Source organism: Uranotaenia lowii, chromosome 2 (assembly GCF_029784155.1).
Source record: "Uranotaenia lowii strain MFRU-FL chromosome 2, ASM2978415v1, whole genome shotgun sequence".
Lineage (NCBI taxonomy): Eukaryota > Metazoa > Arthropoda > Insecta > Diptera > Culicidae > Uranotaenia > Uranotaenia lowii.
In genome coordinates, this window is record NC_073692.1 from 61,665,866 (window position 1) to 61,681,572 (window position 15,707).

At 34.5% G+C, this 15,707-nt stretch overlaps 1 protein-coding gene across 1 annotated transcript in view; it reads left to right on the forward strand.

Moving 5' to 3' along the window:
• The window catches only part of LOC129747563 (paxillin-like), a 76,394-nt gene that overhangs the window by 34,855 nt on the left and 25,832 nt on the right, over window positions 1-15,707 (forward strand). Inside the window, exon 6 of the mRNA XM_055741844.1 lies at window positions 4,644-4,738. Within this exon, the coding sequence (XP_055597819.1) occupies window positions 4,644-4,738 (95 nt within the window). The remainder of the gene's footprint in view (window positions 1-4,643; window positions 4,739-15,707) is intronic.

Genomic DNA, 15,707 nt, shown 5'->3' on the forward strand with positions numbered 1-15,707 from the left:
GGCGAAAGGGGCGTCTATATTCTCTGATCACTGTTTTCAAGTTCCTGACGTTATTTTACATATAATGTGAAAAGAAAAAATGGCACAAGGGAGTTTTGAGGAACATAAAATTGGTTTCAATTATCGAATTTCGGGCCATGGGACAGAAAAAGAGGGTTTTATTGAAAGTTCAGTGTTTTGTGCAATAATTTCGTTGGAGGCAGTTAATTGATACCAATTTAAGTGTGAAGGTCAAGCAAAAGAGTCGTGCACACAAACAAATAGTACATGTTTCTGCCATAATGTCTAGATTTTGCAACCGATCGAGAAGAAAACACTCTCACATAAATTTTAATAAAAAGTCAATCAACCGTTTAATTTGAATTTCAAATAATAGTAATAGTAGCGACTTTAAACACTGTTGAATTTTTTCCCCAAAATTGTCGAAAAAATGTTTCGAATTCATTTTCTTAACTCATTTTGACGTAGGGGAGATGGGGGCATAATGGCCACCTTAAGGAAAACGGTTATTTAACCGTAGAAAATAGCTATAATATGGAGGTTTCATTATTGTTTCGTGTTCAGACACTTGAAAAGTCTATTCCCTAACGGGCTGAAACGTGAAAAACTACATGAAAACGTTAAAAAATGCATTTTAAAAATTTTTGCCAAAAGCTGAAAACCAGCCACTGTAGGGGCATAATGAGAACCCCCCCTGAGGCAGTATGAGCACCATTAATCAGGGCAAGATGTGCGTTTTCTGCCGGGGAATCTAGCAGCGAATTCAATTCGATGAAGTCAGGTGAGTCGTAGTTTCATCAAACAAAGCAATAACAAAATAATCTAGGTCTGTTTGTAGAATACAAACAATTCACGCACGCTTATACATTATGTGCTTTGTTTGGAGGATGATGCTACTAGCCGTATAATGTAACAATAAAAAGAACGATCATGAATTGTAAATGGAAAAAAATCACCTCGAACAGAAATCTAACTCTAGTCTTTTGATTACCTCTCCGACACCTTACCAATAGGCTAAATCGTCGGATGAAAACTAGTCAAGGTGTGGCGCTATAAATCAATTTTAATTCGCTGCTAGATTCTACGGCAGAAAATGTTCATTATGCCTCGATAATATGGTTCTCTATATGCCCCTAGTCAACAAATTTAATTAAAAACGTGTTTTAAAATTGATAAAAAGGAAAAATCAAAAATTTTATTATGGTAAAAATTGAGAAACAATGTGTACATCATGTTGCAGTGCGTACATTATAGATCAAGGTTATTTTAAGATCATAAGAGCTTATTTCGTGGTGCTCAAAAATTATAATATAATAATCGTTACTTGAGAACCAAGCTAGTTTTTTTTAAATATCTCTGTAAAGATGATAAGGAGATTCCTTTTTTTTTGTGAAAAATTAATACTATAGGAAGTACGAAACAAATCCTCATGAAAATTTATTTAAGAAAATACGTACTTTCGTAGAAAAGAGTAGTGCTCATTATGCCCTGGGTGCTCGCTATGCCCTCATCTTTCCTACCAATGATTTAAAGCGAAACGAAGTTCGTACGGGATCAGCTAGTTGAATATAAAAATTGATGTTCTATGGTGAATTTGCGTATATATAGAAGCAATATTTGATTGACTCTTCACAATTTTAATTTTTTTCAGGCAATGATGTACATCAACGGAAAAATAACTGAAAAATAAAATGTTTTTGCCTGTCTTTGTTAAACATAGGTACATGTCTGTTTTCAATTGGAATTTGTTTAGGAAAGATAAAACATTTAATTTTATCAACCCTCTTTATAGAAACCTCACCTCTTGACGTGGTTTATTTAAATCAGCATAAAATCAAAGCGAACCATTATTTTAATTAACATTTTGCGCGGAACATTTCAAAATATATATTCTTACATTTCATACTAATAGCATCTGTTTGACAAGCAATTGTCAAAAACTACAGCCAAGAGAAGTTTTAAACCATGAGAAAACTGGAAATGGAGCTATTTTTGAAAAATTATCATTTTGTAAGAGTTAGAAATCTCGTTTAGATATTTGAGATCGAAAATACATTTTCGATCTCAAATATCTAAAATCTTAAAGTCCAAAATTTACCACCATTCTGGAACTTACTCGGACAAAACAGATCTGCTCCTACAGTGAGCGAAAAAAGAATAGCACAATTAGGTATGTGTTTTGCTTGTTAAAATATAAATGATTGAAAATTACGAAAATTTTCTTCCACAGTTTGTTCTGAATTGCTTAACGGATAAATCAAGCATAAGTTTACTTTTTTGGACGTAGCAATTGGCGTTGAGGACCAAAAATGTGAAAAAAGGGGTGCGAAATAAGAATAGCATCACTTGAGTTTTTCAACAAAAACAAGATTATTTTTAAAAATTTACTGTGTAAAAGTGAATAATAATGCTTCTACGAATTATTTAAATAGATAACTGCATTTCAAGGAGTTTTCCAGAATTCCAAAGGTTTTAACAGGGGGTTTGGAGAGATGCTCCTCTAGCGTTAAGGATTTTGATATTTGAGCTGTAATTCTTTACCAAACTACTTACTTTCTTCATTAAAATGATGTGAAATGATGAAAAAAAACATTCGGGATTAATTTTGAATCAGAAAAAATAGGTTGGGAATCATAAACTTTGATTTTGTTCAGTAAACCACACTTTTTCCATTTTCAAGTCGTAGATGGCAGCACTATCTTGCAGTTTAAACCAAATTTAGTCTCAATATTGATTTTTCAGGTTTATTTAGGCCCATATTCATCATTTTGAGGTATTTTACCATCACAGTTTTGTGGAAGTTCACGCTGCAGAAAGCTTTTCCGGATTTGCAAAAGAATCACCAACACAAAAATGTACAACCGCCAAAATTCCTGCTCAATTCAACTTCCGATTCAATTGCAAATCATACCAATAATACTGCTAGCCGTCTGGTCCATCAAGCTCCATCGCAAAGTATAACTTTATTCTGATAATCGGTCCAAAAATTCATTTTTAGTGACCTTGATTCAATTCTAATTTTTTTTGGATTTAGTGATCTTAGAATTTCCAAAGCGTTCACACGGTACATGTATTTATTTCTTGATCAAAATCATCCAGCACTCCCTAATTAATCCCGGATATTCGAAAATGGGCATGAATTTGGTTAAATGGCAAGATAGTGCTGCCATCCATGACTTAAAACTAGAGAAGTAGTGTTTGACTATTAATTGACTATTATTTTTGAATTCCAATCTGCTTTTTGGATTCAAACTCAGCCTCAAATTTATGTTTCATTATTTTGCATCATACTAATGAATGTTTATGAATAAATCAAGCAGTTTGATAAAGTTTTATAGCTCAAATATCAAATTCCTTAACGCTAGAGGAGCATCTTTTGAAAACCTTTTAAATTTCTTAAACTGCAGTTATCTATTCACATAATTCGTAGAAGCATTATTATTCACTTTAAGAAGCATAACACATAGTGTTACTATTCTTATTTCGCTCACTGTATAGCGTTCATCGATTGTCGTTATTCTGGCTACGCATTTGAATTCAAATCTTTATTCCAGTTTTAAAAATGAGGAGGTAACAATGCGTCATAAAACAATTTTTTAATACGAAATTGTTTTTGTAAACATTGAACAAACTTTGATGTGCTTCGAAGATCAATTGAAGTTTCAGGTGATTTGAACCTCTTTTCCTCTTAATTTTGTTCAAATAATGGATAAATTTTGCTCAGATGTGTCCGGATATAACCAGGTTTTTGGATTGGAAAATTTGTTATCGAATGCCCGGTATTTGCCAGGTTTAAAAAAAAAAACAAAAGAATCCAGGAATTGCCCGGCCCGGACATGTGTTGGCAAAATTCTGGAATGCTTTCCTAAGGTTTAGGAAAAACGACCACAACTCGACAAATATGTTCAATATTTGCATTCGCAAAAGTACCAAAATTAAGTTCTTTAGCCCAACCTTTCATGGGTTAACACTAAATATTTGTGACAATATTAAACGGAGGGTAAGTAAGTTAGACGTGGTTAGACTTCCAGTAGAAGGCCAGCGCTTCTAGAGCGATTATTGGAAAATTTGTCACCTCTATATAAATTTTAGTAATTTTTTTTTTGTTTCAACTATAGTCGTTGTGCCATTTTTATTTTTTGGCATTTGCGCATTTATATCAACGTTGCAGTTGGCGATCAGTTATTGAAAAACCCATCCGGTACCGACTTACCGACTTACCAACTGAGCTATTTCACAAGCACAATTGAGTACTACAATTTAAATTTCTTACCATATCGGCAATTTAAGTAACTTTTTTTTTTGATAAACATTCCCACGGAGTGGAAAATTTTAAAAATTCGAACGTATACCGACTATTAAAAGTTCTCAAGCATTTTCGTGTATTTTTTAACGGTTTTCCCGCTATCATTATTTTCTAAAAATTTGTTGAGATTCACTGGCCGATCAAGCTTTTACAAAGATTCGCCCGAAGTGTATGCAAATTTCCGCTCGACTCTAGCTAGAAGCTTTCATTATAACTTAGCGCTGCTCGAAAACGACTCACTCACAGAATATTATTTCCTCTTAGAAACGAACTAGACATCTCTATACTTATTTTTATTTTTTTTTAACACTTTCTTCCTTCCTTTCCTTCTTTCCAGTGTACGAGCAGCAGCTCGCCAATGAGCAAACGAACTACACCTCGTCTGCCACCAAGGAGCTCGATGATCTAATGGCTTCACTCTCGGACTTCAAGGTAAGAAAAGAACAGAACGGACTGAGCTGAGCATTTTTGCACGTTACAGATCAGTTACAGTAATGAACCGGAGTTTGGCAACTGGCATGTTAGAAATTTTTTTCTATTAAATTTTTTGAAGGTTTTTTTTTTTGTTGGGAAAAATCGATAAAAGTTGAGCAAATAATTAAAACGCTCTTACGAACTTCCGTTTAAGCTTAGCTCTTATTTTTCATGCATTCCAGCCAGTTCGATCATAAAATCAAATCCCAAAATTTATACTTCGGAATTACGATGTCCGGTTTTTTGTGTGGTTTTTCACTGGTTGGTCGAATTATTAATTTTAGACATACAAACTTCCCGGGCCGCACTCACTCACTTTCTCCACCCAATTGGAGAAGCGTGTTTCCATTTTTTTTCCTAGCAAGAATCACTGAGGTAAATCCCATTCACGTGGAAGGATGGATTTGAAAATTGGCACGACTTTGGTTCTGGTTCGGGTTTTTCAAGTGCACACGAACCGCCATTTGGATTATGATAAATTGACGATTCAGTAGTCCGTCGATTGTCAGTGCCGGTTTTCTGATGCTAATTGTTTGCGGGGAAACAAAATTTATGACTGGTTCAAATTAGTTTTCTCTACCCAAACAAATGCTTCTTTCTGACAGGTTGCGGTTGGTTCATCAATTTTGGGATACTTATCTCATTTATGATATTTCATTCGTTAATGGTTCATGCAATTTATTATCAATCTAGTCAATCACTTTTTGAGTATAATTCAAATTTATTTATATTATCTTATTAGAAGTGATGAGAAAGTATTCTTCACTTTAGATTTTTATTATTTTTTTAAAATTCTTTTAAATAACCACAACTTAAATTAGCTGCAAGTTTACCCCATAGGCAAACAGTTCGATTAAATTTTGGGCACGTTTCGATCGCCAATGTAACTCATTTGTCTTCCATGTTTGGGAAAGGTATTGAAATGGGGACCTCCATGAAGGGTGATGAACAATTGCTAACAACTGACTTAAAATGCGTATGTATGTAATGTACTGGTGTTTCGATTGGAATTCTATTTCTCGACACCCATTTAATCTTAATGATCGGTTTTCAATGCAATTGCAATCAAATTCATTATCGGTTTCATTGGACGCCGATGGGATGATTTTGAAAGCATATTCGGAAATTTGAAATTCAAATTTTATCTCTGATAATAAATTTGAACTTTGGAAATAAATCACCAAATATCTCAAAAATCAATCAATAATAATATGAATTTTAATTCTCAATCTTAAATTAAAATCCACAAAAAAAAATAGAAAACTTCAAAATACTCTCCTTAGACTCCATACTTTTTCTCAGTTAGTGGAACATTTATTCGACGATGCTCGCTACTGAAACTCTGTACAGGATGCCCAAGAAGAGTCGGCAGAAAAATTCAACAGCAAAAACAAATTTCTCTAAATATTGTTTTTCGTAATTTTTTAATGGAAAAGACCGAACTTGTGTCCCTTGAAAGACCCCTATGTGTTCTTCTGAGAGTAACTTCAAGACCAATGCTTTTAAGTACACTGACTCCAAAATCATAGATATTAGTTTGAATAATGCAAAATCAATAGAAGCTTTTCGAATAATATTATTGAAATAAACTTAAAAAAATCTGAAATTGAACAAAAAAACCCTGTAGTTGCTTAATTCAGATTCATTGATGATACTAAGTTTCCTTATTGAATTCACATTCAGCCATCGATTTGAAATTCAATTTGAAACTTTCCCAAATGATTCAACCGAAGTTTTGTACACAATGTTTCTATTATAAAATTTTACTTCACTCAATTATATTTACTGAATTCAGCCTTTCATTTTCCGTCTTACCATTTTCATAGTATGTTTTTCTAAGTTCTGAGAACTCAAGACCTTTTTTAATGTATCAAACTGCTTTGAATATAAAATCTGCTGAAGAGATTTAACAAACAGGGAAAATTGTTACCTTTTTCGAGATAAATTGTATCGTTCTAAAATTGACCTTTTTTTAATTTACCTTTTTTCTCGGTGAATTGTACCTTTTTTCCAGCTCGATTCAGGAAAACTTTACCTCGCTGTGAGGTGAGTTTCACCTCGAAGAGGTAGAAGTTACCTTTTTGGCTTTCAAGAGCGTTAACCTTGCTTTCTTGGTAAATTTAACCTTTTTATTATTTTCCGTGTATGATTTTTAATTTGTGACACTGAATTAAATCTGAGTTCAGGTTTTTTATGGTTTTTACTCTTGAACTCTTTGGAATTCGAGTTTAATTTTTTTGTTTTATTTTTTTAATTTAAGATTCTTATCCTGAAATTTTAATGTTACTTCCAAATCGAAGGCAATATACACAACTCATTCCCAGTTACTTTGTACGTTCAATACTTAATCGATTCATTGACATCCCCCCCCCCCCTGCCCCGAGAAAAATTGCCCCAGGCCCCCTAATGCGGCCCTGCATATTTTACATTTACTTGTCATTATTTGTGCCAGTTTAGTTATGATACCCAAGTAACAATTATAGCTTTATTATGGTTGGGAAAACATCAATAGGACTATAGCATTAATTTTCATAAAAAGCTATAACCTCACCAGAACTCTAATAAAGCTGGCTATTTGGTCGTCATAAAATATTAGAAACGTCATCATGACCAATGCTAAGATAGAATTATAATGCTGTAAAATTTTGGTCACCAAAGCTTGTTTAAGCTTTTATAAAACTAAAAAGCTTCAATATGACGTTTCTCTCGCAAGCCAACCATTTACACACTTAGAAGGAGTTCCTCATTTCTGATTTGTTAATCGTAAATACAGTTAATGAGGACAGACTTTTTAAATGAAAAGTGATTGGTTGTGAATGACCAGTGGAAGAAATCATGAGTCTAGTCGAATCTCGTTGTCTGACGCCGTCTTGAAATCCAAGATGGCGGCTTTCGCTGAACTTTTAAATGTTGTATTTAACATAAAATCGTATGAAACTCCAACAAAATTGGTATTGAGTGAATGGGCTAAACTAGTAGAAGTCGAATTTCGCTACCTGACGCTATCTTGAAATCCAAAATGGTGGCCTTCGCTCAACTTTTAAAGCTGACTTAGAGGAAGTCAATTTTTTTTCTTTCTGACGCCTTTTTGAAATCCAAGATGGCGGATTCCGCTTAACTTTAAATACTGTAAATGACTAAAAACCGCAATAAACCTCCACAACACGGGTATTGGGTGAAAGGGCTTAGCTAGAAAAAAATCGAATTTAGCTGTCAGACGCCATCTCGAAATCCAAGATGTCGGTTTTTGCTGAACTTTAAAATGCTGTTTCTGACTTAAAATCGCATAGAATCTCTACAATATGGGTATAGGGTGAAGGGCTAAACTAAGACAAACCGAATTTCGCTATCAGCAGTCATCTTGAAATTCTAGATGGTGGGTTCCGCGTTACTTCAAAATAATGTTAATCACTAAAATCGCATGGAACTCCCATAATATTGTTATTGGGTTGAAGGGCTGAACCAGTAGAGGTTGAATTTTTCTATCAAACGCTATCTTGAAATCCAAGATGGCGCCTCAAACTGATCTTTAAAATTCTGTAAATGACTTAAAATCGCACGGAAGCCCTTTAATATTAGTATTGAGTGAAAGGGCTAAACTAGAAGAAAATTTTACTTTCTGAAGCCAAAATCAGATGTTGCCAAAATCGGATGTTTCCAAAGACGAACTAGGTCTGTATTGCGGTTGTTTTATGCGATTAACAGTCATTTGCAGAATTTAAAAATAATGCATAAGCCGCCATCTTAGTTTTAAAGACGGCGTCTTGAGATAAATTCGGCTTCTACTCGTTTAGCCGTTTCATCCAATACCCATTTAATGAATTTTAGTCATTTACAGCGGAATCCATCATTTTGGATTTCAAGATGGCGTCAGATAGCGAAATTTGACTTCTACTCGTTGATTCTTTTCAACTAATATCCATATTGTTGGGTTCCATGAGATTTCCAGTCATTAACAGCATTTTCATGTTGAGCCCATCTTGGATTTCAAGATGACGTCTGACAATGTAATTCGATTTCTTCTCGTTTAGCCCTTTCACCTAATACCCCTTATTGTGGATGTTTCATGAGATTTACAGCTTTGAAAAGAAAAGTTAAAGCCGCCATCTTGAATTAATGATAGCGTCAGATAGCAAAATTCAACTTATTCTAGTTTAGCCATTTCAACAATCACCAATTTGTGGGGCTTACATGCGATTTTCAGTTATAAACTGCATTTTAAAGTTTACCGAAAGCCGCCTTTTTTTATTGCATGATGGCGTCGGTAGCCAAATTCGACTTCTGCTAGTTCATATTTTTCTAGCAATACTGAAACTCACATTTTCATTTGATTTCCAGTGATTTACAGCATTTTGAAGTTCAGCGAAAGCCGCAATCTTGGGTGTCAGGATAGCGTCAGATAGCGAAAGTCGAATTGTACTGGTAGAGCCATTTAGACTGATTCCCATTTTGTGGGGGTTTCATACAATTTTCAGTTATTTATAGCATTTTTGAAGTTAATCGGAAGCCGTCATCTTGGATTTCAAGATGGCGTCAAATAGCGGAATTTGACTTCTACTCGTTGGTCCCTTTCGACTTAAACCCATATTTAAGGGTTTTATGCGATTTTCAGTCATTTACAGTATTTTCAAGTTGAGTGGTTGTCGCCATCTTGGATTTCAAGATGGTGTCGGACAGTAAAATTCGACTTCTATTCGTTGAACCCTTTCACCTTATACTCATATTGTGGATGTTTTGAGATTTTCGGGATGATTGAGATGTTTCAATAATTTACAGCTTTGAAAATGAAAGCGGAAGCCGCCATCTTGGAATAATGATGATGTCAAGCAACAATTTTTTTTCTACTATTTGGGCACTTTCACTCATTACTCATATTGAAGAGATATTTATACCACTTCCGGTAGTTTGAAGTTTTTCATAGATTTTTATATATTTTTTTCATTTCACTCAAAACTAACACACATAATTTATCAAAAATATGTATAAATGGGAATTCCAATTCAAATATGTGCAATTTAACCTGATCGTGTCCTGTTTTGACATCTTGATCGAGAACTGTCACTAAGTTTTATGATGATTTAATAATCAAGAACTGAGTGCTATTATAAAAAGCTATAGGAAGGAGGAAACTTCTAAGTTTGTGTTTTATTGTAGTTTTAACAGAACACTCATAACTCTTCAAAACGCTTTCAAGCGTTTTCAAAACTACCTGGAAATACAATGTTCGAGACAAGCTGCACAAATAATGCCATTATAAAAACCATAATAAAACTTAATAATGCTAGTTGGCCTTTCTGTTTTACTAGAGGAAAGTCGTAAGCTGTTTTAAAATTACGTGAGTCTCTTTGCCTATTAACTACATACGTTCTGATCACCTGATTGCGTTCTGGAATCTTACTGTTTTCAAAGTCAAATAAATGCCCAATTCCCAACCAATGTTGGACTAGACCAGTGCTTATCTATTTTGTTGATACTGTTGTTTTATATTGTTTCATTCGTTTTTCTTTTGTTAATTTTATCATCTTTCAGTTTCATCAATTTAAAAATCAGTTTTTTGCGTTGTTGTTTTTTTTCTGAAAAGAATAATCACCGTCATTCATGTTTGTTACCTATTTTATTGGCCTCATCGGTGAAAAGTGATGTCCTTTTTATTAAGGACTTCTTAAGAATTTGAAATTTTACAGACGGATAGAAGTTTAGAAGTAATGAAACATGGTGAAAATGAGCGTGTAAAATTCTAATAAGAAGCATCATAATCATTTACCAAATTTTTGTTCGGAACGTGTCAACTACTTTTTTGTTTCGGTTTGTCAATTGTGTTGATTTCATTAAAAAGTTTTTTTTTCTCAATTTTTGATGGTTATTTAATTTCGAGAAATTTTTCAAGTTAGTCGATCTGGTTTATGTTTTCATAATTGTCAACTTTGTTTTTTTTTCTTCAATTTAGTGCATTCTCTCAATTATAGGGGAGAATGGGGATATCTTGATTAATCATATCTTTTTGGAAAAAAAAAATAAGACTGCCGTCTTTTGCACTTTCCGACAGTGTGTAATTTCAAGTTTGTATGCGGCCAAAGTTTGATCGATACATGAACCCGTAGATGAACCAGAATCGTTTTTGTGGGACTAAAAAAATTGTGATATTTTAAAAGTTGAAGGAGACTTGATCCTTTAATCGGGTACTCTGATAAGCTTTGGCACAAATCAAGCAAAGTCTAAAGATAAAAGTTCCATTGACTTTTTTTGCCATATGGTTTTCATCTCACAGTTTATAAGTGTCAGCCATAAAGAATTTTAAATTTTTGTCTACTAAAGGGTGATACGATCAAAATTTGGTCAAGGAAAACGCGTGTAAATCGGTGAAATCGTTTATTTAAAAAATCACCGTAGCCCATGGCGTAGAGGATAGCCTTCAAGTCTTCTAAGCCAGCGGGTATGAGATCGAATCTCGGTCACGGCATACATAGTACACTTTCTGTGGGTTGGTAGTTTTAGCATTTGTAAGATGCTAGCCATCATGTCATCGAAAGATGTACGCTTAGAGTTAAGTAAAAGGAATCTCTTCAAGGAAACTTCAAGTTTTATTGAGATCCTGTATGAGGTATGTGTTAGTAGTGTTCGTTTTTAAAAATTAAATTTCTTTTTCAAGTTTAATTAGTAAAACATTCAGGAAAAATATCCAGTTAGGCTTCCGCTTTTCCAAATCCGAATTGCCGGGCCTTACGCTTAACCCCTGCCATCAGATTTTGTACAGCCACCTTGTCCACCTTCTTCGCCGCAGACAGCCAGTTTGCCTTGAAGTGCTGCTCGTCCTTAGCAGTTTTTTGGTCTTCTTTAGGTTCCGCTTGACAATAGCCCAGTATTTCTCAATTGGGCGGAGCTCTGGCGTGTTGGGAGGGTTCTTGTCCTTGGGACCACCTGCACGTTGTTGGCGGCGTACCACTCCATGGCCTTTTCACAGTAATGGCAAGATGCCAAATCCGGCCAAAGCAGTACGGAACAACAACCCTGTTATTTTAAAAATTTATTCAATCTCAATGTTTTTCATTTTCGTCAACCGTTTTGTTTTAAAGATTTTGTTCAGCAATTTGAAATGATGTGAATTTTAAAATTTTTCCTTTACATTTTTTTTTATTTTTAAGTTTGATTCATTTCGGTAATTTTTCAATTTTTTTTTAACACGTTGACGGACAGTTGCGTCGATAGCCGTGAAGTTCAAGTTCACTATGTGACATGACGGCAATAGCCGTCCAATACGAAACGGTCGTTTTTAGACACTGCGGCTGTAGCAGCACAAATGTGCATTTACCAGCGTACAAGTAGAAGCCTAGTGTCATGTTTTCGAAAAAAAATTTAGTAGGGTAGGTGTACTATACTATACTTCTAATATTCTAAAAATTACAAAAACATATAGTGTCAATTTTCGAATTTCACTTGTTTCTACTGTCCGTCAACGTGTTAAATCTGTTGAAGTCTAAAGTGTGTGAGTTTTTATTTTCAAAGTTTCATAACATTTTTGTCATCGGATGCTTGGCATCGGATTAGCGTTTGACTTTTCATTTGTTCAAATTAAGACCCATTTTTTTTTTTCAAAAAGCAGCAGCTATTAGCACATCCTTATAAAGAGGAGATCAACAAGCGCATTCAAGCAATTAAAACAATAACAACCTTGAATTGCTATGCAATCAAACACTCTCTAACGTTGACTGTCTTTGTAGAAACTTTCAATTAATTTTTTTTCTATCAATGATGCCATCACTTGAGTTCTGAGTCCAACATCAACCATTTGTCTTTCAGAAAAATATAACAGTTGTAAAGTGTCTTTTATACTTTATTATCATAAAGACAACGTTTAGTTTTCATCTTCGGCTCAGACCTTTTTTATCGAAATGCGTTACCGTGCAAAATAAGTAGTCAGTCGATGGTAATTTAAACCCAACAGTGCCAATCATATTTGCAACTACGATCAGGCCACGTGATAACTGGAGACAATATGGCTTGGCCCGGCATTTATGTCTGAGCGATAAATACACCTTTAAAGTCCCCCTCAGAAAGTCGCTGCTCGTAAAAATTGTAACTAGCGGAGGAACTACTATAGACATCCTATAAAAGGGGCTTGTGATGGCGCGATTTGTACACTTGTTACTCGATTCTGTACCTTCTCCATCGTTGGCTGATATCGGAGTTAGTCATCGATATATTGGGAAGAGTAGAAAATTATTACGACCGGTTGTTTGTTGGTATTCGAGGAAATACCGAAACAATCACCCAGTCAGTAGACGACACACCCAATTTAATCCGTCAGGCAGTGAAATCCTTCGATGGACAATTTGTTTTCGGAATTCAAGGTTGGAAAGTCAAGTTCAGAAGTTCATAACAAAAATTCGGTAGAAAACTTAAGTTTTTTTTAAAAGAGAAATTTGCTTAGAAATTTGTTTATTTTGACTTTCAACTTCAGGAAACATTCCCCCAGGAACAAACACCGGCTAGATGATGTAGTCTATGGCATCAATAAAACTGTAATCCATATCATCGCACAAGATTGCCCGATTCCGTAAATGGTTCCGGCGGACTGGGCCAGTTAATTAGCTCGAATGATGCCCCTCATAAAGCGCCATATCTCCGACCATCAAATCTCGATCTATTCAGCGTTTCAAATTTCATTCGACCGATTTAACCGATTTTCCATCACCAGAGCTTCCAAACAGGCAATGGCGTCAGACATAAATCAACCGGAAAATATCGGCTAGGAAAAACACTTTCTCCGTCCGCAACTCTCTCCCTGAAATTTTCATTCCCAAGGGGGGGAAGCACAATGTTGATTTTGTTTTGCTAAACACGAACGACTTGGCGAGATGACGAGATTTAGCTTGAGCCAATTTTCGGTCAATGGCAAATGGAAGGCCTATTTATAAATGCCAATGTCATGCTGGAAAATGGCCGTCATCGATGAACTGTTGCTTCACTTATCAGATGGCAAAACCGAGCGCAATAATTGCCGTACTTTCCAACTAGTTATTGTTATTGCAACAAAGTCATGATAAAAAAAAAACAAAATTAAAATTCATCAATAAACATGCAGCCAATACTGCTGATCATTTCTAAATTAATATTCCCAACATGAATGATGACACAATTTCGCGGATTTAGCGCTAGTCATTCGAGTAGAAATATTAAACTTTTAACTGACAGATTTCGATGTTTTGGCCTCGTGGCCGGATCTCCGGGTGAAGGAAAGAAATAAAAATAAAATCCCGTCCCTTTCGTCGTTCGTTGTGAACATTTTCACCTCGGGTGTTGACAAGTTTGATTGAAATTACGGCCATTTGTCGTACGGATTGGCAAAGGCCGGAGTGCCGCCAATTTCAGCCGGATTTCATTCTTTCTAATTCATCTTGCCGCAGAATTGCTGTAAAGGTGCGCGAAATGGTGGCCCCGTGTCGTTATAAATAAAGATCTCGTCTGGCTAAAGTTGATCGTCCTTCTTCTAAATAGCTGGAAAGGTGACATTCATGGTCAAATTAAACTACAGCGTGCAAAATCTTATAAGCGCACATATACATTCTTGACCAAAAATGTGTGTTTGCTTAAACGAATTTCCCGCATTGTACCGTCATTCATGCAACACTTTCAAACTTCAATGGCTTCTAAAAACATAATGGCCACAGATAATCATACCGCTTGTACATCAAAAGTTTTAAGGTTGAATTTACGTAGTCAGAAAAGTTATTGGTTTCACTAGTTATTTTTAAATTTACAAAAGATGCGATGATTACCCCACTAAGAAAAAAGGTAATTTGCAACACACTTTGTTTCTAATGAAAAAACCAAATGAGAACGTTTTAAAATTGATAGTTTTTGATACATTTGTTATGACATAACGCTTAAAGCTCCAATGGCAGAAATTTATGGTTTTGTTCGAATTTAATTGTACATTTTTCGGTCAATAATTAAAAAAATATTTAGGTTATAGCATACATTTAGGGGTAAAAAGTACTACAAAAAAAATCTGTAGGGTACTGCATACATTCAGGGGTAAAAAATACTACAAAAAATACTGCTTAAAATACTACAAGCTGAAAACATTAAAATTTATTTTTGATGGATAAAATTTTGAAATGTCAAATGGGTCGAATTGGGTTCGAAATGGGTCGTTGGATGGATTATACATACACATAGATACATACATAAAATTTTGAAAATAACAAACGCGTGATGCAAAACAATCATATTCCAGCATATGGAAACGAGATATAGAAGGTGAATCTTTGATTTGCGTATCAATGCAATTTAGCGGTTGGTAAATGATTTATAAAAATATTTATTTTAAAAATTTGGGGATTTTACAAAAAATATGTTTACACCAACACCAATGAACCCAAACACACACAGGATCTAAATGAAACTTGATGTTTTGCTCGAAGAGATTCCTTTTTTCTCAACTCTAAGCGTACATCTTTCAAAGATATGATGGCTAGCATCTTACGAATACTGAAACCACCAACTCACAGAAAGTGTACTGTGTATGACATGACCGGGATTCAATCTCATGACAGTTGGCTTGGAAGACTTGAATGCTATCCTCTACACCACGGGCTGCGGCAAATAAATAATTTTGAACAGAGAGAGACGTGACGTAAACTGCCGACTGTTGTTAAACAACGTATTATTTTTCTAGGATGCTGATTAAGAAGCTATGAGTTGCTTTGTGGATATTTAAATAAAATATTTTTAATTTTTAAATTTAAGCTTTTATGAAGGTTTCAACATGATTAGAAAATGGAATAAGTGAGTGTTTTTATATGCTCCTATCATGTTCGTCAAATGCCTCTATTCTAAAATAACAAGTTAAATAGAATAAATAGAATAAAAATTAAAACTTGACATAGATTTTCATGAAACTTCAGCTTTATCCTATCCTTTATCC